This window comes from Pipistrellus kuhlii, unplaced genomic scaffold (assembly GCF_014108245.1).
Source record: "Pipistrellus kuhlii isolate mPipKuh1 unplaced genomic scaffold, mPipKuh1.p scaffold_m20_p_16, whole genome shotgun sequence".
In the NCBI taxonomy this organism is placed as follows: Eukaryota; Metazoa; Chordata; class Mammalia; order Chiroptera; family Vespertilionidae; genus Pipistrellus; species Pipistrellus kuhlii.
The window spans coordinates 15,910,388-15,932,834 of NW_023425471.1; the positions used below are offsets into that span (position 1 = coordinate 15,910,388).

Here is a 22,447-nt window from a genome sequence, read left to right on the forward strand (position 1 = left end):
TTCACAAATGGCACCCAAAGACATTTTATATTTCTGTGGAAAGAAAATTCATCAAGCTAACATATATACTAAAATTACTCAAAGGAAGCAGGTCTGCATTGATAACAGAATTAGCTTAAACAAATGTATAATCTACAACATGATTTCAGGATAGTATTATTGAATTTCTGAATGTCTCCCTCACTTTGTGGTGACTTCTGAGGAAATTGAACATGCATAATATATGACCTGACAAATGAACAAGTAAACTATTTTATTCAAGCCTTTTCATTTGTCAACAGCATGCACACAATAATGGCTTTTAATAATGTATATATTGATTACTTCTATCTAAATCTTAACCAGAAAATCTCAGGAAGCTTCTTAGGTGTCCTTAATACTTTCTAGGAAACGAAGTATAGAGATTTTTAAATTGAAAGATGAAAATCTAATGATGAACAATTTCATTAGTAAGAATGCAAACAAAAAGCTATTACCTACGGTGTTCTATAACTAAGACCTAATCTCCATTTGGATTCAGGGTAGGATGAAAGGAATTAAATAAGCTCATAGTGTATTAAAGTTCTCCTTAGAAATTCCCCACTATGATTTGCTCTTTTAAAATTCTCTCTAGGTTAATCACAGAATTAGACAAGTAATAAATATCACTTTAGTGACTGCTCAAGTAAAACAAAGGAAGTCAGTTTAAAAAATATATCTGGACCAGAATAATACACACTAATTGAAAACGAGTCAGTCTAGTGAGGCAAGTAATGAGGACTGGAAAAGTCAGGATAATGTATTCAAAAGATATAAAAATTGGTCAGTTTATATTTGCTAAGGCACATTTGAGCTTTAATTATTTACAGCACTTCACTGCATATGGAGCATTATTTAATTAATTAGTCTTGAGAGCCATTCCAATAGCAGTTTATATGCTTCCCAGCTAGTTTGGGGAACCAAGATTTACTCCCCGAGTGTAAAAATTGTTTTGAGGAATGAGACTGCAGTTCCCAACTACCTGTGTGAACTGTTTTGGAATTTTACCTACAGGAAAACCATATACCCCTCCATCACAGTAATTGAGATGGGCTATATATTTTCACTTTCAGTAAAGAGTACAAGACATCTGATATTTTGCTATAAAATTTTTTATCATTAATCTTCAATGATACACAAAGCAAATATGTTACCTGATTTATAAACATCTTGATTTGTACAAAAGAGCAGTGAGAAATATTTAATTATACTTTCAACTTTTGAAGTTTTAATGGGACTTGTATTCCCATAAAAAGCAATAACATAAGGCATTACTCATTTACAATAAATAGTAAGCAGGTGATTAAAAAAAAAAGTGCCACATCAAATATATGAGGAACAAGTTTACAATAACAAGTGAGCATTTAAATACCAAACATCTATAAAAACTGTATTTGAATCAAGAAACCCATAAACAGTAAGATAATTTATAATCCTGGAAACATGGCAAAGTAAAACAAAAGCCTACAAATACAAAATGTATCAAAGAAAACCAAGGTGGCGGTGTAGGTAAACGCTGGTACTCTCCACCTCCCACAAACATATCAAAATTACAACTAAAATACAGAAAAACGGTCATTCAGGACCACCTGAAAGCTTGTTGAATGAAATCCCTGCAACTAGAGAAGTAATGAAGACAGCACATTGAGGCTGGAAGGGCGGAGGTACAGATTTGACTGGTCCAAAACCCACATGTGGCGTGCTTTTAATCAGGAGGGATATCTATATCATGGAAGCCTCTTGTGAGGAATAAGTGGTCACAGCCCCACACTGGACCCCCAGTCCAGGGCTCAAGACCTGGGAATAGAAGTCTCCCTAACTTTTGGCTTTAAAATCAGTGGGGACCATAGCTGAGTGACTCAGAGGCTGCTGGAGATCCAGGCAGTCCCTCTTAAAGGGCTAGCACATAGACTTAATCCTTCTGAGCTCCCACACTAGGGCAGCATTGAGAAGGGATTACAGAGACATACAGGGAGGAATTGTATTATTTGGCAGTGGAGTAATAAGTTAGGGGTGGCTTTCTTCCAGACAGAAGTACTGGCAGAGTACTTTGTTTTCATGCTGATACTTCCTCTATTGCAGACATGACTGGCAGTCGTATCTGTTTCCAACAACCTGGCTCACTCAGTTCTTGCCCTGGTGATTCCCCAAAACCCTGCCCCATCCAATTTGCAGCCAAACCCAGCTGTTTGCAGTAGATTTTCCATATGAATGGCCAGACCTGGCTCAGGCATAAGATTTCCTAAAATTTATAAAAAAGCATCAGCTGGCATCTGTGTGCCCATAACTATAAATAAGAGCCCAAAGACCCAGAACTAGCAGCAGCCTGCCTTGCTTCACAGCTTATCCTCTCCTGGGCATTTCCAAGCTCAACACAAGTAGCAGCAAGCCACCTTCAGATTGATCTGTAGTTCCTGCTGGATGACCACAGGCAGTGGTTGACTTTGCACCTGACAGGAGGCCCCAGAGGCAGTGCACCTGGCGGACATATTCAGACCACAACAGAATACAACTTTACACATCCATGAGCAACACACTTAAGGGTCAGACTCAGTGAGAACCAAAGCCCCACTGAAGCCAGTCCTGCTTCTTAGGGGTGTCTTCTGCACAGCAGATTTTCCACTGTAGTCGCAGTTGGTCCTCATAGCCAATTGTCCTGGGGGTGAATTCCTCCCAGCGATTCCAATAGCAACCAAGGCTCACCTACAACCATACTGTGCAAACAGTCCATGGAGTGACCAGCTCAGGTGGCTATGGAGGCTGAGACACTAGGCCCTACACAAGGCCATTCTTGGAATATAGGAGACATTGGAGCTCTACCAATACATATAAACAAACACATGGAGGTAGCCAAAATGTGGAGACAAAGAAACATGTCACAAATGAAAGAACAGAAATAGCTCCCAGAAAAAAAAACAAATTAAATAGAAGCAAGCAAACTACTGGATACAGCATTTAAAACAATGATTGTAAGGTAGCTCAAGGATCTTAATGAGAACTTCAAGAGACTTAGTGAGATTTTCAAAGATCTTAGTGAGAATTTCAGACATGAAAAAGGACCAGTCAGAAATTAAGCATATACTAACTGAAAAAAAGAATAATTTACAGGGATTCAACAGTAGAATAGAGGATTCTAAGAATCAAATCAACATGAGGAAGAAAAAAAACAATCAGAAGAGCAAAAAGAAAAAGAATCCAAAAACATGAAAATATTGCAAGGAGCTTCTGGGACAACTTCAAGCATACCAACACTCACATTCTGGGGAAGCAAGAAATTGAAAATTTATTCGAAGAAATAATGACATAAAATTTATCCTACCTTGTGAAAGAAATAGACTCACAAGTCCAGTAAGCATGGAGAGTTCCAAACAGGGGAACTCAAGGAGGCTCACACCAGGAAGTACCATAATTAAAATGCCAAGGCTTAAAGAGAAAGAGAGAATCTTAAAAGCAGAAAGAGAAAAGCAGTTAACTACAAGGGAGTGCCCATACAACTGTCAGCTAATTTCTCAACAGAAACTTTGCAGACCAGAAGGGAGTGGCAAGAAATATTCAAGGTGATGATGACGAGGACTTACAACCGATTGCTCTACCCAGCAAAGCTATCATTTAGAATTGAAGGTCAGATAAAGAGCTTCACATACAAGAAAAAGCTAAAGGAGTTAATCACCACCAAACCAGTATTACACAAAATGTTAAAGGAGAAAAATATAAAAAAGTATGAATAATAAAATGGCAATAACTACGTATCTATCAATAATTGAATCTAAAAATCAAAATAAGGTGGGGATGGGTGGGTGAGTGGGAAAAGACTAAACAAAGAACTTGTATATATGCATAACCCATGGACACAGAAAATAGTATGGTAAAGGTCTGGGGTGGGGAATAGGAAGCAGATAGATGTGGTTAATGGAGAAGAAGGGGTTATATGTTTTAAAAAACAATAAAGTTTTAAAAAACCAATAAAAATAAAATAACAAAAAAGGAATCAAACAAAATAAACTGATGAATAATATAGAACCAGAAGCATAGAAACATGTAACATATTGATGAATCTCAGAGGGAAGGGGGTGTGCAGGAAAAGATTAATCAAAGAATTTACATGCATATATGCATTATCTATGGACACAGATAATAGGGTGGTGAGGGCCTGGGGTGGCACGGGAACTAGGTAGAGAGGGACAATGGGAGGAAAAGAGGGACATCTGTAATACTCTCAACAATAAACATTTAAAAAATGAAAAAAAATCTACTGAAGACAAGATCTGACAGAGTTTTATACTGATTGTGTTTCTTTTCTCTCTTAAGTGAATTCAGATGATTCCAGAGACCTAGTTTCAAGGGTTTTCCTTTGCTCTTAGGAAAAAAGAGCATTACTAAATAGACAGCCATTCCACTGCAACTATAAAGGGTTACTGCATGAGCATGGCAAAACTCTTGAGTATACAGGGTGGTAAGTTGTTCTCTGTTCAACAATTAGGAGTGATGAATTCCTTTAAGGGAGGAGAGTATTTGGTGACAAGTATTTTTCTGAAGGATATGAAGAGAAGCTAGTGAAAACACTGTGCCAGACCCCAAGTAAAAACAGTGGCATCAATAAAGCTCTACACAATACAAAAGGATAGTTAGTTGGGAATAAACAGAAAAATTCTTCAAGTGAGGAAGGAACATCACACTCTATTCTTTCTTTCCCTGTCAAGCAGACTAGAGAAGAATAATTAAAATTGATATTAGTTCATTGGTTTTATCTTCATCCTTCCTTACCTTCTTTACTTAATTCCTTTGTTCCTTTATCTATTTAGTTTTATACTAGATACTTTTTAAGATGCTGGGTATAAAAATGACAATCCTCTCCTCTAAATAAAGCTTCTTGGAGCATATGATTTTGTGAAGGTGCTTGACATTAAAGATTCTCAGATAGTCTTGACAAAGAATGTTATAGAAGAAAACATTGAAGGTTATGAAAAGTTATGAAGGAACATCTGGTCAAATGTGAGCTTCAGAAAAAAGCTTGCTTAAAGTCTGAGCCAAGATGTAAAAGATTACTAAACCTTAACCAGGACATTATGAGAAGGTAGCTGTGGGTAAGAGAGGATTCCAGACAGGATCCATATGTTCAAAGCCACGCATGTGAGGAATGGAGGCCTGGGAATACCAAAAGAAGCAGTATGGCTAGTGTCCAGAGAGAAAAAAAACAACAACAACAACACACTAACAAAAGAAAAGTTTGGGGCCAGACCAGCCAGATGGGGCTTTGAAGTTCTTGCTGAGAATTTTGTTCTTTTCCTAAGAACATTGAAAAGCCACTGAAGAGCATTAAGATGAGATTGACATAATTCAGTTTATGTTTTTACATATCTTACTCTGCATTGTAGAGTGGCAAGAATAGATGCAGAAATGCTAGGCGAAAGGGTTTCTTGTAACTATGGTGATTACTTCAGTAAACAAAGTCAAGAAATATTTGGGAGTTAAATTGACCCAGCAATGTGTTAGAGGCTAGTATTCCTGAAAAGGTACTACACTGCTCTGTTGTTGTTTGGGTAGGAGAAAGCATTTAGTTAGATTCTCAAAGCTTTTGGGTTTTGTAGATTGTAGCAACAAAAGGATAATGGAGCAAAGAATTTTAGTGTCTTGGAAGAAAGTTATAGCAATGTTTGATGGTTGAATCTAAGTTGGACTTGAAGAGAGGTGAAGATAGAAGAGCAGTGAAACTAATGGATGGAGCACAGATTTGTCAATGGGCTGGAAGTCCTGATAACTCAAAGAAAGATAATAGGAGGGATATCTAAACAAGTACACCAATAAAGTAGGTATTAATACAGTTCAATGTGGTGCATGTTACCCATAACTCAAGCACTGTCATTTCTGTACAGCATGTTACTGGTCATGAGAATCCTAAGTAGGAAGATGGAGAATGATAAGTATTAACATTTTACCACTGTTAGCAAGCAAGCAAAGCCAATAACCAGGGAAAGTGAGGAAGTATTTATAACAACACGCTGGCTAGAAGGGAGTCTGGAAATTATTTGGGCCAAATTCCTCATCTTGCAGCTGAAGAACAAAGTAGTAATCAGAAGCTAACTTATGGAAGAATAAGACTAGAATCTCCATATCCTGACTTTTAGTGCACTTTATCTTCTTTGGTTTCTGGAACTAGAATAAAATTACCACTTTTGTAGAAATTCTGTATCCTCTCATTATATAACATAATACATTCTATTTAAAATGCCCATCTTTCTCAATGAATGCTCTACTACATATATGCCAAAGTGTTTTGACTATTTATTCAAAGTTAAAACACTGAAAAAATATCACTATTATGTTCCATCCTACCACAAAAGCTAATTTGATACTCTGAATTACATGAAGGAAAATGGTTAGAAAAGAAATTGACAGTTTCCTTGGCAATTTTTTTTGCAACAACTCCTGGGTCTTGCCTTTTTGTAATCTTCTATATTCTTTTTTTCTGGAATAATAGAAACCCTTGACCTTCCTGCAATATGCCACCTTTGGCTGTGTCTCCATAGAGATCTTTCCTTGAAGTGTTGAACATACAAAAGCAGTACCATTTTATCAAGTTTTTCTTGTTTGGTAGTAATATCCTTGGTTTGTTATTCATTTCTGTTCATACACCTCTTATTCTCATTTCAAAAATACTTATCATTATCCACTGTATGCCAGACATTTTGCTAGTTATTAAAATCTTGGAGAAGAGCAAGACAAAATCTATGTCTTCCCCACTCAGACTCTAGTGTATAAGACAGACATATAATGGAAAAGAAAAAAAAATTGATCACTGCTGGATGATGCTAGTGAACAACTTGTTATTCTGAAGACTGGTAAAATAGAAACATTTATGATGCATATCCCATATGAACAGTATACTGGGTACCCAAATGGTGGATGAGTTAACCCTCCCCCCCCTTTTTTTTTGCATCGAAGCACGCCAGCTAATAAATGAAGAAGAAATGACAGAAATAGGCAATTATCACATTGTGACTTCTAGCTATTGATCATTAAAAGCTGCCCAAATCACACTCAATAAAGAGAAAACAAGACATAATGTACCTCCTAATAATGAAAGACTACACTATCACCTATTAAATAGTCAAACTTTAATATAATCAAAACTGTAGAACTGCACTTTTCAATACAGTAACTATTAGCCACATCTGACTACTGAGCACTTGAAATGTAGCTACATTGACTTGAATTGTACTGTAGGTGTAAATTTTTACATTGATTACATGTTGAAATGACAATTATTGTTCTATCGTTAAGTAAGATGTAACCATTAGAGGAAACTGGGTGAAATGTATAGGGAAACTCTGTACTATTTTTGTAACTTACTGTGAATCTATAATTATTTCAAAATAAAAAGTGAAAAAAGGGATTTAAGAGACACATTCACGAAATGCAATGTGTGAATCTGATTTCAGTTCTTATTTAAATAAAAGAACAAAACAAAACAAAAAAACTATTAAAACATCTAAGACATATATGAGAAATGGAAATTTGAATATTGTGTGGATATTTTTTATGATAAAATTATTGATATTTTAAAAGTATTATAATAGTACTGTGGTTTAAAGAGTAAATCCCAATTTTTTTAGAATTACTTTATTAAATGCTTATGAATAAAAAGACCCATGCCTGATATTTTCTTGAAAATAATGGAAAACAAGGCAGAGGTATAGAAGAAGGGCTCATGAATTGATAATTGTTGAAGTCTTGATGGGTATTTATTATAGGGTTCTGTCCACTTTTGTATATTTTTAATATTTCCCACAATAAAACATTTTAAAAAGCAACCAAAAGAGAGGAACAATTTTGGAAAGGATATTATTAATGCAGATACTTTTGACATTTAAAATATAATGGCTTGGATTATTTATAATTGACCCTTGAACTAGAGGAGTAAAAAAAAAAGATGCCTATTCAACTTAATTTTAATCAGAACTATTTTTAAAATAATCACTGAATGCTTACTATGTTTGTGTAGGAAACTAGGCTTAAAAATGTCTTACCCTCTGTACATCATTCTGCTTCTGAACTGTTGGAAAATCACCCCCAATAGGTGCCTGCCGGCTTAACTCATCATCTTTCAGCTGTAGCCACACCAGAAGTTCTTGAAGAGAAAGGTGCAGACGCTTCCACTGGTCAGAACTGGCTTCCAAATGTGATCTGAAAAATAACAGGAGCAAAATGTATCAGAATATCTATAAGGAGAATTGATGATTCTAACAATTTCATTAAGTAAGGTACATTGATTGGTTAGTTCCATAGTATATAAACCTATTGTCAACTACATGGCAGTCCTCAATAATAATCTGGTTACCTGCTTTTGAGAGCCATAACATAGGGATATTTTGATGCAATTTTGAGTGTCAGTGCTTAGCCAATATGTTTATTTCCACATATGGAGTTCTGAGATTTTAGCATGAAATATACACTGAAATGGATTACTTTCCCATAGTGTTTCAGTAATGATTCTTAATATTTCTTGTAGAAAAAAATTGGACCCAGTGACTAATATAAACCACTCAGTTTTCATGTGACTCATGTCTGCACTGGAATTCTTTCTGCTTTGAGAAATGGAAAGGTCTCTCCCCACATTTTGACTTTTCCATTTCTACACCTTAGACAGCCTCTTCCATTGACTCCTTCCATCTGGCATCTGTTTCTTTCTGCTCCTCTTCCCATATACTTCTCCCTTTCCTCTACCCTTCTTTATTCGTGGGCACCTGGGATTTGTTTTCACCAAGTTCCAACATTTTCCGCTTTGTTTCCTTTGTGTAAAATGTACTAAGACAACAACTCATGTGGAAAAGTAAAATCAGACAGTTGTCTGCAAGCCTCCCCCAAACATGAATAATTTAGGCAAGACTGAGTTCTTTCCCATCAACTGTATTTAGAACATGTTAATCCAAAGAAGCCACTTAAGAAGACACAAGTGTGCTATAAAATACACATTTCCCTTGAGAATGAGAAGCTAAATTAATAAAGTATATCATAATCCACAAAACTAAGAAGAAACATGGAATGTTGGCTCTTGCTTTTATGTGTTATCAAATGTAGCTCCAGCCTCAGGTAAAACAAGAATTTTGCTGCATAATTTATATCATCAGCAATTACTAATCAATTAATGAAAACTAATGCTGTCAATAACATAAATATATCGATAATATAGTCTCTAATGCTGCAAAGATTGAAATGTAAAGCAACCAGGTAGAACAACATTTCCCTTTGCCATTTGGTAACTTTGCATGACATTTCAAATACAATTCTCCTGCTGGCCTCAAACAGAACCCCCAAATGGTAACTATGTACTAAAATTAAACTGTTTCAAACTCTCTGAAGCAAAGTTTGATAACACATAAAAGTCATTAAAATGTGCAAGTATGGATTTGAGGAACTTATACATGAGAAAGTAGCTGGGAAAGTATGCAATGATATAGGAAGAAGAAAATGTTATCTATAGCATCACTCATGATTGACACAAAGTAGAAACAACTTTTTAATACTAGGGAATTGGTTAAATATATAATGCTAAAGCCATACACATGTATGCATCATTAGGCAAATACTTATGAATATAGAAAAGATCACCCTTTTTGTTGCTGAGAAAACAGGTTGCAATAATGTACATGGTCTATATTTTGAAATGTTTTTATGTTTCTGTGTTTCTGTGCACATGCTTGAATACGTGTGAAAAAGTTCTGAAATGAATAGTTTTACCCTGAGGAAGATTTACAGGTGATTTATTCCTTCATCTATATACTTCTGCAAATTGTCAGAATTTTTTTCTATTATGAGCAATAGAAACATTATGTTGAGAAAAATAAAGGCAATTCCATCAGAGAATTAAACTGTTCAAGACCCTAAGAGCATTTATTATCTATTAAGTAAATCATGAAACACCCCAAATATGGTGAATTAAACATAATAGTGCAGACTGCATATAGTGTAGAGGCACTTCTTTTATGTTTCTGTTCCATCCTTCTCCTTCAGTTATCACTTTTCCATGATAAGCCTATGTGAAAATTCCCTATACAAGGTTGTAGCTATTTATTGGCAAGTAATTTACTAGTTAGAGGGATTCCCTGAGGTGTCTAGAATTTGAAGCTTGAGGGTGAAACTGTCAAGCAGGACATTCTGAAAGATAGGTATAGTGCATCATAGCCCAGAATAGAAAAGCAGCAAATGGGAGAAGAGATACTAATTAAATAAATATGTATTGAGTGCCTCTAAGTCCAAATAAGGCATTGGGAGTAGGGAGAGTGGGAGGTAATGGAGAAGAGAAAGATGCCTGCTGCTTGGCCTCCCTCTATCTGGAAGAGGAAATACAATAAAATACCGCTGTGGGAGAAGTCTACAGGAGGATAAATATATCAGAAGAGCAGGCTGCCAATGGTGTGGTCTCCAGCTGTTGCTTCCTTTACATAAGGCTGTGCCACAATCTCAGTTCTAGATTAGATGGTGCTGACTAATTATGAACAAGTCAGTGAAATCCTTTATGTCGCCCAAAACAGAAAAATAAAAGCTTTGACACCCAGGGAATTCATTTCTAAGGGATCTAAGAGAAACTCCACAGTTTAGTTATGCTTATATGCACGCATACAAGTCCTTCAGTTGATCTCCTACCTCCCCCACAACTCTCCCCAGCCTTCCTGCTGTAGTTTGACAGTCTGTTTGATGCTTCTTTGTCTTTGTATCTATTTTTGTTCATCAGTTTATAATGTTCTTTACTTCCACAAATGAGTGAGATCATGTATTTTTCTTTCACTGATTGCCTTATTTCGCTTAGCATAATGCTCTCCAGTTCCATCCATCTGTTGCAGCAAATGGTGTAAGAGTTCCTTTTCCTTATTTTACAGTAGTGTAGTATTTCATTGTGTAGATGTACTACAGCTTTCTAATCCACTCATCTGCTAATGGGCATTTAAGCTATTTCCAAAACTTAGCTATTGTAAATTGTGCTGCTATATAGGGGTGCATATATCCTTTTTGACTGGTGTTTCTGTTTTCTTGGGATATATTTCTAGAAGTGGTATTACTCGGTCAAATGGCAGTTCCATTTTTAACTTTTTTTTTTTTTTTTTTTTTTTAAACACCATACTGTTTTCCACAGTGGCTTTACCAGTCTGCATTCCCACCAGAAGTGCATGAGAGTTCCTTTTTCTCTGCATCCTCTCCAGCACTTTCCTTTGTTGATTTGTTGATGATAGACATTCTGACAGGTATGAGATGGTACCTCATTGTTGTTTTGATTTTCATCTCTCAGATGATTAGTGACTTTGAGCATGTTTTCAAATGTCTCTTGGCTTTCTGAATGTCCTCTTTAAAAAAGTGTCTATTTAGGTCCTTTGCCCATTTTTGATTGGGTTGTATATCTTCCTTTTTTAAGTTGTATGAGTTCCCTGTAAATGTTGGAGATTAAACCCTTATTGGAGATAACATTGGCAAATATGTTCTCTCATGCAATGGGCTTTCTTGTTGTTTTGTTGATGGTTTCTTTTGCTCTGCAGAAGCTTTTTATTTTGAGGTAGTCCCAATTGTTTATTTTCTCCTTAGTCTCTCTTGCCCTAGGATATGTGTCTGTAAAGATATTGCTACAGCAGATATCTATTTTGCTGTCTATGACTTCTTCTAAGATTTTTATGGTTTCCTATATTACATTTAAGTCCTTATTCATTTTGAGTTTATTTTTGTGTGTGGTCTAGTTTCATTTTTTTTTCAAGCATTTGTCCAATTTTCCCAACAGCATTTATTGAAGAGACTGTCTTGACTCCATTGTATGACCTTGCCTCCTTTGTCAAATATTAATGGAACATATGGCTTGTGTCGATTTCTGGGTTCTCTGTTCTGTTCCACTGGTCTATATGTCTGTTCCAGCCTTACATTAGAAAGATCATACATCATGACCAGGTGGGATATATTCTGGGGATGAAATGATGGTACAATGTCTGCAAATCAATAAACGTGATACACCACATAGACAAACTGAGAGGTAATAACCATATAATCACATTATTTGATGCAGAAAAAGCATTTGACAAAAATTCAACACTCTTTCTTGTTAAAAACTCTCAGCAATGTGGGAATAAAAGGATCATACCTCAGCATAATAAAAGCCATATATGACACACCCACAGCCAACACCATACTCAATGGGCAAAAACTAAAACCATTTCCCCTAAGAACAGAAACAAGATAGGGATGGCCACTCTCACCACTCCTGTTTGACATAGTACTGGAAGTACTAGGCATTGCAATGAGACAAGAAGAAGAAATGAAAGGCATCCAAATTGGGAAAGAAGTAAAACTGTCCTTATTTGCAGGTGACATGATATTGTACATAGAAAATGCCAAAGACTCCACAAAAAAACTACTAGACTTACCAAATGAATTTGGCAATGTAGCAGGATACAAAATTAACACCCAGAAGCCTATGGCTTTTTTTTATACACAAATAATGAATTCACAGGAAGAGAAACTAAAAAAGCAATCCCACTTACCATTGCAACAAAAAAATTAAGATACCTAGGAATAAATTTAACCAAGGGGATAAAGGACCTGTAATCAGAAAATTTCAGGATGCTGAAAAAAAAGAGAAGAACTTACCCCTACCTACTCAACATAAAATAACAGGAGGTTTGAAGAAGCACCTAGTTTCTATCCATTTTCTATTAATCTTTATGAGTGAAGATAAGCGCTTAGGGGCTACTAGCTTTTAACAAGCAAGTGCTGATCTTTAATAAGCAGATGATTTCTACAATTTATAAGGTTTAGGTAAAATGCAGAACATTTAGGTGTGTTGGGATATACCTCTTGGTCTTTAAGGAACTCTTCAGTGTCAGGACTCTAAGAATTATAGGAGTTGCTAAAGTGATTGTTATTTCTCTAGACACAGACATTTCAAGTGTGATTTAGTTGATGCCTAGTTTGAAATCATTAATAAAACTTTACTCTGGCAGTCATGTATTCTTAAAGCAAAATGTGTTATATTAAATTCATTTTTCACTTTGACTTTCTTTATAAAACTAATGATATATCCCTGTATATCTTTGGCACCTTTGTGTATTAAGAAAGGACTTTAATTTATAGAAAGAAAAGATAAGGATGCAGAAATAATAAAGAACCACAAAAATACAATGGGAGCTATGGGGCTTTAAATAAAGAGAAAATTAAGCTCCAAGAGAAGTAAACATTTTTTCCCAGATGGGCCATGAACTCCAACTTTCAAACATAATTAACATTCGGAGAATAAAAGAAAGAGGGTCAGAGACACTCAATGTCCAAGTTGCATTTTTCTCTCAAAGGTTGAAAGACTGCCTCCTTTTGCTCTTCCTTTGTTCTCCATTATATAAAAAAAACAAACTTCTAACTATTCTAACTTCTAATAACAAGCTGTCTCTTGGAGATTTATTGCTACTCTAGACTCTATAAAGTTGGTGTTCTAGCTTCTCAAATTAATGCTAAAATTTTCATAAAACATTATTTGTAGATAACATTACAAATTTTTCTCCCAGGTATAAAAAACTCACAGAATGTAAATTTTGCTGAAATTGTGTTGATAATATATGCAATTAGTATAACTAATAGTATAAACAAAAAGTTGTAAAACATAATCTGTTGGTAGATGAAATAAAAATCTTCATACATACACCTTATATAAAAAAAATCATGTGACCAGTTCTCAAAATATTGTTTTCAAAATTAAAATGTAAGTTTTGTGGATATAGATTATTTTAGAATGAGAAACACTTTCTTTGGCTAATTATAATCCTAATGTTAGGTAATGTCATCAATAACTATGTGTGTATGCATGTGTGTGTATGTGCACATGTATGTATGTATACATGTAAATAAAAATTTTGCACTTAATTTTGCTCCCACTTAAAATCAGTTAACATTTCATTTTCTTTGATGGCACTCAACTATCACTGAGTATTCACATTATATCTCTTGCACATAATATGTATGGACAAAATGCATACGAAACAGATGGCATATTCTGTCCTTGAACTAAATTATGGGATAGTACTATACAATTTCAGTTAAAATATTATTTTCCCTCAAAGACATCTTATTTACTTTTCCTTATAGCATATCTTTGAACTTAATCAGTTCCATTTAAATATAAAAAAAACAAGGTAGAAAAGTTCTATAATTAGCTTAGGTTCATCAAGAGTGATTGCAGAATTAAAACTAATAGAATTGAAGAACAGTGAAGGGAGTTGAATAGACCACCCAGATTTCTGGTCAAACCTCCTCATTTTAATGAGGGAGAAGATTGAAGTCTGAAGCAGTTAAATGACATGCTCAAGCTGCTCAAGATTATATGTTAGGTAGTAACAGAGCCAAAAAAGACACTAGATTGCCCAACTGCTGGTCCTGGACTCTTTCTGCTCTACCTCACTGACTCATTTAGAGTTTGGAATATTCATCTATTTAGCTGGAGGCAGCAAGTATAGCCTTATGAAATAAATAATGAAATTCTTAAAGGGATTTGCCATCCTATCTAATAAAGAGGGGATATGCTAATTGACTCTCACATCCTCACAAAGATGGTGGTGCCCACAGCTAATAAGGAGGGAATATACTAATTTATTGCCACACCCTCAAAGATGGTGGCACCCACAGCCACAAGGTGGCGGCACCCTGGCCCTTCAGCCCCACCAGGGTGGCAGTTGTGTGGCATGGCTGGGCCCACCCTCAAGTAGGTCTGGCTGCTCCAAGCATCTGCCTCTGGAGTCCCCCAGTCTCCTCAGCCCCACAGTTGCCCAGGCCTGGCCTTAGGTAGAGGCAAGCCTTGGATGGCAGCTGCCCAGCTGTCTAGGGCCAGCTCGAGGTGCAAGCAAGCCTCTGATGTTGGCTGCTCAGCTGATGCCCAAGGTGCAGGCAAGCCTAGGATATCAGTTTCTCAGCCGCCCAGGGCCGGCCCGAGAAGCAGGCAAGCTTCAGATGGAAGCTGCACAGCCACCCAGGGCTGGCCCAAGGTGCAGACAAGCCTTAGATGGCGGATGCTCAGCCAATGCCCAAGGTGCAGGCAAGCTTCGGATGGTGGCTTCCCAGCCACCCAGGGCCTCCTGAGGCTCAGGTAACCAGGGCCAGCTGAGGCTTGCACTGTCGGCAGTGGCAGCAGCAGAGGTGTGATGGGGGCATTACTTTCCCCTGAGGGCTCCTGGACTATGAGAGGGGGCAGGCTGCACTGAAGGACCCCTCCCCTTCCAGTGCATTAATTTTCATGCACCGGGCTTCTAGTCAGTATAAATGAGAATAGTACAGAGAAGACCTGATGAAGAAACTGTCAGAAAGCAAAATATTCATTATGCTATCAGAGTTAATATTTGGAGAATGAGAAGAACTGGTATTCCAAGTATGAGGATCAGAAAAGGTACACACTAGTATGGAAGAGTGAGAAAATTGTTGGAGAGAAGGAATGGTGTAAGAAAGCAGAGTCTACTTAGTTCAGAGAATCTGTGTTGGAGAGTAATCAGATTGCTACTTGATGAGAAAGAACTGGGAGACATGGGAAGAACAGAAAAGGGAAGGGATAGAAGGGGCTTATTAGACATAGTTGGTAGAGAATGAAGGGTCCACTGGATTCTACTGAGAGCAATGGTTTTTTTCTGTTTGTTTTGTTCACAGTTTTATCCTCAATGCCTATAAGATGTCTAGTACATAGTAAACAGTAATTATTTGTTGAATGAACAAATAAAATAAATAAATGAATGATTAAAATATGGGTCCCAACAAGACTGAAGTTCTTGACCAAAGGGATAATGTGATAGTCAGTGTTCAAGGAAGAATAGTTTTGTAAAAGTGTAATGGATGGTCTCAATATGTAAAGGAACAGAGAAAAATATTGCAATATGGGATGACATGATGGAGATTCAAATAAGAACTGTAATTACAGGAAAAGAAAACACATAGGGTGCAAGGAAAATAAGTGGAGGGGAAAGGACATAATATGGACTTGGATCTGGAAGCACAAGGATACTTAAAAAAATCTTTATCATTGACAGTATTATAGATGTCCCCCTTTTTTTACCCCATTGTTCACTCCACCCAGTTCCTGCTCCACCCCAGGCCTTCACCAGCCTTTTGTCTGTGTCCTTAGGTAGTGTATATATATACACACATATAAGATCTTTGGTTTATTACTCCCCACCCCCACTCCACCCTTTTCTGTGAGATTCATCAGTCTATTCCATGTTTCCATGCCTCTGTTCTATTTTATTCATCAGTTTATTTTGATTTTTTAGGTTCAATTGTTGATTGGTATGTATTTATTATCATTTTACTGTTCATATTTTTGATATTTTTCTCTTCTTCTGCTTCTGATTCTTCTTTCCCTTTTTAAAAATATCCTTCAGCATTTCATGAATACTGGTTTGGTGGTGAATGCCATTAGCTTTTTTTTTTTTTTTTTTTTTTGCCTGTGAAGCTCTTTATCTGACTTTCAATTATAAATGACAGCTTAGCTGGGTAGAGTAATCTTGGTTGTAAGTCCTTGCTCTATATCACTTTGAATATTTCTTGCCACTCCCTTCTGACCTGGAAATTTTCAGTTAAGAAATCAGCTGACAGTCATATAAGTATTTCCTAGCCTATAGGTAATAACTACTTTTCTTTTGCTGCTTTTAAGATTCTCTCTTTGTCTCTAAGCCTTGGCATTTTATTTTTTATTTTTTAATACATTTTATTGATTTTTTTATAGAGAGGAAGGGAGAGGGATAGAAAGTTAGAAACATTGATGAGAGAGAAACATCAACCAGCTGTCTCTTGCACACCCCCACCAGGGATGAGCCCGCAACCAATATACCGTATTTTCTGGCGTATAAGACGACCCCCCTAATTTTACAGTTAAAACATAGGTTTAGGCCTATATTCGCTGTATAAGACTACCCCCCTCTTCCGAGGCAACACCAGTTCTTTTTTTAATAGACCGCCTCTCTGATTCTGGCCAATCTGAGCAGGCTTATTTTCGTTTCAAAAGTCGTCTTATACACCGGAAAACACAGTACATGCCCTTGACCAGAATCAAACCTGGGACCTTTCAGTCCACAGACCAATGCTCTATCCACTGAGCCAAACCGGTTTTGGTAAGCCTTGGCATTGTAATTATGATGTATCTTGCTGTGGACCTCTTTGGGTTCCTCTTGTTTGAAACCCTGAACTTCCTGAACTTATAAGTCTATTTCTTTCATGAAGTAGGATAAATTTTGTCATTATTTTTTCAAATATATATTTTTTCTTTTAAATAATGATTTGGGGAGGGGAAAAATGGCAGAAGGACAGGCAGATTCTGAGACTTGTCCTGAAGCAGAAAGAGAGAGCAGCTGAGGGTCTCGTGCTGTGAGTGTTTATTAGCAAGCCAAGAGACAGCCGGACACCAGAAGAAACTGGGGGGCCACTGACCAGGGTGCCTCTGACAGGGAAGCACCCACGGCGGGGCTACGTCCCTCCCAGGAGCTACCTACCGGCTTGGACTGGGAAATCTTGCCATCTTGAAGGGAAATTGGATCCTGTCAGAGGCCTGAATATCCACAGCTGCAGTGATCACCAAGCAGCTGTGACCCCCAGAATGCTGATCCCAAGCGAAGCGAACACTTGGACTCACAGGAGCACCCCACCACACAGCAAAAAGGTCAGACTTTGTGGGAAGAGGGTGGTGAGTGCTCCTGGAAAAGACAAAAGCCTGCTCGCACTGGGTACACAGAAACTGGAGGACAGGGGCGGTGATTACAAGTAGAAGCCCCTGGCTGTTGGGCGGGTGTCACCCGAGAAGTGGATGGGGCTCCTAATAGGGGAGATATCGAAAGAGCAACACATTTGGATCTGACTAGGAGTGATATCAGAAAATTACAGGAGATTATAGTTGGCTCGGACTTACCCTCTTCCCCCCTCCATAGATCAGTGCCACAGAGAGGGGGGGAAAAAAAAAGCTAGAGAGGCTTTAGAGCCTGGGAAGTCAACCTAGAAACACTGCCACCCAGAGGCTAACTCACAAATTGACCCTAGTGTAATAAAATCAAAGCAAGACCTCCTTAAAAATCAGGACCGGATTACAACAATAGAGGAAGCAAATGACCTTCATTACTGCAAATTTTATTTAAATTTCTTTAATTTTATTTTTTTTAATTTTTTAATTTTTGCTTTTTATTTTTTTTCATTGTTTGCAACATTTAGTCAAGAAACTATTTTTTTCTTTTTCCTCACTTGATTTTACCTTTTTAATTATTACATTGTATACATAATTAACATTATTACTACTACTATTTTACCTTTTTATCTTATTTTCTTTTGTTTATTATTATTATTAATTATTATTATTATTATTATTTATTTTGGGATTACTGTTCTACAGTCTATATTTATCTTTCCTTCTCCAATGCTTTATTCTATCTCAACCCTACCTTTATGCCATCACTCTCTTCCTAACCTTTTCCTTTGGTGCCCTGTTTATCTTAACCTTTTCTAGATCTAGATTTTCCCCATTCTTTCTGTTTACCCCCTCCTAAAATTTCACCCTACTTGTGTATATCTAATTTCCAACCCCCTGCTCCAAGCCCATTCACACCTCCCTCGTTGCTGTCCTAAAAACAAAAAACAAAAAACAAACAAACAAAAAAAAAAAAAAACAGTCTTTCTCTCTATCCCTTGGGAGTTGTATGTTGAATGTTAACTATATTGAAGTTATATGCTTTTTTAAAATAAGATTGATTTGCCTATTCCTTTGTTTGATTGAATGTTTTTGTTAGCTGGGTTCTAGTCACCTTTATTGGAGGTTATTAATATTGCAAACACATTTCCATTCAGTGCCTTGTGTGTTGTACCTGATTTTGTTGTATTTTGTGCCTTTAAAACAAAGGAGAGAGAGAACTACACAACCAGACATCCCAAAAAGAGAGATCATGGGGAGACAAAGAAACAGCCCACATATGAAAGAAAAGCAGGCATCACCAGAAAAGGAAGTAAATGAGTTAGAGGCAAGCAACCTACATGAGCAAGAATTAAGAGTAATGATCATAAGATGGCTAAAAAGAATGGAAGACAAATTTGACAATATGAGTAAGAACCAAGAGGAAATGAAGAATAACCAAGAAGAAATGAAAAATGACATCGCTACCATGAAGAACTCAATAGAAAGCATAAAGAGTGGATTAGAAGAAGCAGAGGACTGCATCAGTGAGCTAGAAGACAAGATGGAAAAAAACTACCCAATTAAAGCAGCTTCTGGAAAAAAAAAATTAAAAAGCAGAAGGAGAGTCTAAGGGAACTTTGGGAAAATACAAAACAAAACAATATTAGAAAAATAGGAATTTCAGAAGGAAAGGAAACTGAGGAAGACCTGGAAAACGTATTTCAAGAAATAATGACAAAACTTTCCTGAGATAGAGAAGAAAAACCCCACACAATTCCAAGATGTTCCCAAAGTTCCAAGCAAAATAAACCCCAGAAGACCGACGCCAAGGCATATTATAATTAAACTGGCAAACACCAATGACAAACTAAGAATCTTAATAGCAGCTAGAGAGAGACAGAAAGTTACATATAAAGAAACCCCCATCAGACTAGCAACTGATTTCTCAACAGAAACTCATCAGGCCAGAAGGGAATGGGATGAAATATACAAAGTCATGCAAAGGAAGGGTCTGAATCCAAGAATACTGTACCCAGCAAGGCTATCAATCAAAATTGAAGGTGAAATCAGGAGCTTGACAAAAACAGACTAAGGGAATTTATCTCCACCAAACCAGCAATGCAAGAAATGCTAAAGGGTATACTGTAAAATTAAAGAAATAGAAAGCAAAGAAGGAACATAGGAATATAGAATAAAAATGGCATCAAATAAGTACCTATCAATAATAACTTTAAATGTAAATGGATTAAATGCTCCAATCAAAAGACATAAGGTAATAGATTGGATAAGAAAACAAGACCCATATATCTGAAAAAAAGATGCACACAAACTGAGGGTGAAGGGATGGAAAAAGGTTTTCCAGGAAAATGGAAATGAAAAAAAAGCTGGGGTAGCAATACTTATATCTGACAAATTAGATCTCAGAGTGAAGGACATAACAAGAGATAATGAAGGCCACTTCATAATACTAAAGGGAGCAACCCAACAAGAAGAAATAACTCTGATAAATATATATGCACCCAATATGGGAGCACCCAAATACATAAAAAAACAAAAACAAAAAAAAACCAAAAAACTGCTGGAGGACATTAAGGGAGAGATTAAGAGCAATACAGTCATAGTAGGATATTTTAATACACCACTGTCACCTTTGGACAAATCACCTAAACAAAAAATGAGCAAAGAAATAGCAATCCTAAATGACTCGCTAGACGAGATGGAATTAATCGACATCTTCAGAACATTCCACCCCAAAGCCACAGAATATACATTCTTCTCAAGCGCACATGGGTCATTTTCAAAGATAGACCACATGTTGGGACATAGGCAAAATCTCTTCAAATTCAAGAAGATAGAAATCATATCAAGCATCTTCTCAGATAATAGTGGCATAAAACTGGAAATTAACTACAATAAAAATAATCCAAAGAAATCAAACACATGGAGACTAAACAGCATGCTATTAAACAAGGACTAGGTTAGCAGAGAAATAAAGGAAGAAATTAAAAACATCCTGGAAACAAATGACAATGAAAACACAACAATCCAAAATCTATGGGACACAGCAAAAGCAGTTTTGAGAGGGAAGTTCATATCCCTACAAGCCTATTGCAAAAAAACAAGAAAAAGTGGTAACAAATTATCTAACTCTACAACTCAAAGAGTTATAAAAAAAGAGCAACAAGAAAAGCCCAGTGTAAGCAGAAGGAAGGAAATAACAAAAATCAGAGTGGAGATAAACAACATAGAGACCAAAGAAACAATACATAAGATCAACAAAACCAAGAGCTGGTTCTTTGAAAGGATAAACAAGATAGATGAACCTCTAGCCAGGCTAACCAAGAAACAAAATCAGAAATGAAACAGGTGAAATAAGAACAGACCCCGCCGAAATACAAAGGATTGTTACAAAATACTATGAACAACTCTATTCCAACAAACTGAACAACCTGGAGGAAATGGACATATTCCTAGAAAAATACAAACTTCCAAAACTCAATAAGAAAGAATCTAAAAATCTCAATATAGCAGTGACTTGGGAAGAAATTGAAACAGTCATCAAAAAGCTTCCAGCAAACAAAAAGCTTCTAGGGCCAGATGGCTTCACAGGAGAGTTTTACCAAACATTCAAGGAAGAACTAAAACCTGTTCTCCTCAGACTATTCCAAAAAATTCACGAGGAAGGAACACTTCCAAACTCCTTGTATGAAGCCAGCATCACCCTAATACCAAAACCAGATAAAGATAACTTAATGAAAGAGAATTACAGGCCAATATCCCTCATGAACATAGATGCCAAAATCCTCAACAAAATTCTAGCAAATCAGCTCCAGCAGAACATTACAAAGATCATACACCATGACCAAGTAGGATTCATTCCAGGAATGCAAGGATGGTACAATATCTGCAAATCAATAAACGTGATACATCACATAAACAAAATGAAAGATAAAAATCATGTAGTCATATCAATTGATGCAGAAAAAGCATTTGATAAAATCCAACACCCTTTCCTGATAAAAACTCTCAACAAGGTGGGAGTACAAGGATCATACCTCAACATAATAAAAGCTATATATGATAAACCCACAGCCAACATCATACTCAATGGGCAAAAACTAAACCATTCCCTCTAAGAACAGGAAAAAGACAGGGATGCCCAGTATCCTCACTCTTGTTTGACATAGTACTGGAAGTACTAGCCATTGCAATTAGACAAGAAGAGGAAATAAAAGGCATCCAAATTGGAAAAGAAGAAGTAAAGTTATCCTTATTTGCAGATGACATGATATTGTACATAAAAAACCCAAAAGACTCCATTAAAAAACTATTATAATTGACTTAATAAATGAATTTGGCAATGTAGCAAGATACAAAATTAACGCCAAGAAATCTATGGCATTTCTATACAACAACAGTGAACTTACAGAAACAGAGACTGAAAAAGCAATTCCATTTACCAGTGCCCCCCAAAAATTAAGATACATAGGAATAAAGTTAACTGAGGAAGTAAAGGACCTATATGTGGAAAACTACAGGACACTAAAAGAGAGATGGAGGAAGATGTAAACAGATTGAAGAACATACCATGTTCATGGATTTGTAGAATCAACATCATCAAAATGTCCATACTTCCCAAAGCAATCTGTAGTTTCAATGCACTCCCCTTTAAAATACCAATGGCATATTTCACTGACCAAGAAAGAACTCTCCAAAAGTTCATTTGGAATAATAAAAGACCCCGAATAGCTACAGCAATCCTGAGAAAGAAGAGTA

At 36.5% G+C, this 22,447-nt stretch overlaps 1 protein-coding gene across 6 annotated transcripts in view; it reads right to left on the minus strand.

The window, feature by feature from the left end:
• DMD (dystrophin) overlaps positions 1-22,447 on the minus strand; it is a 1,962,662-nt gene that overhangs the window by 399,196 nt on the left and 1,541,019 nt on the right. For all 6 annotated transcript variants that reach the window (XM_045582357.1, XM_045582356.1, XM_045582355.1 and 3 more), the window contains one exon: positions 8,046-8,202. In XM_045582357.1, the coding sequence (XP_045438313.1) occupies positions 8,046-8,202 (157 nt within the window). The remainder of the gene's footprint in view (positions 1-8,045; positions 8,203-22,447) is intronic.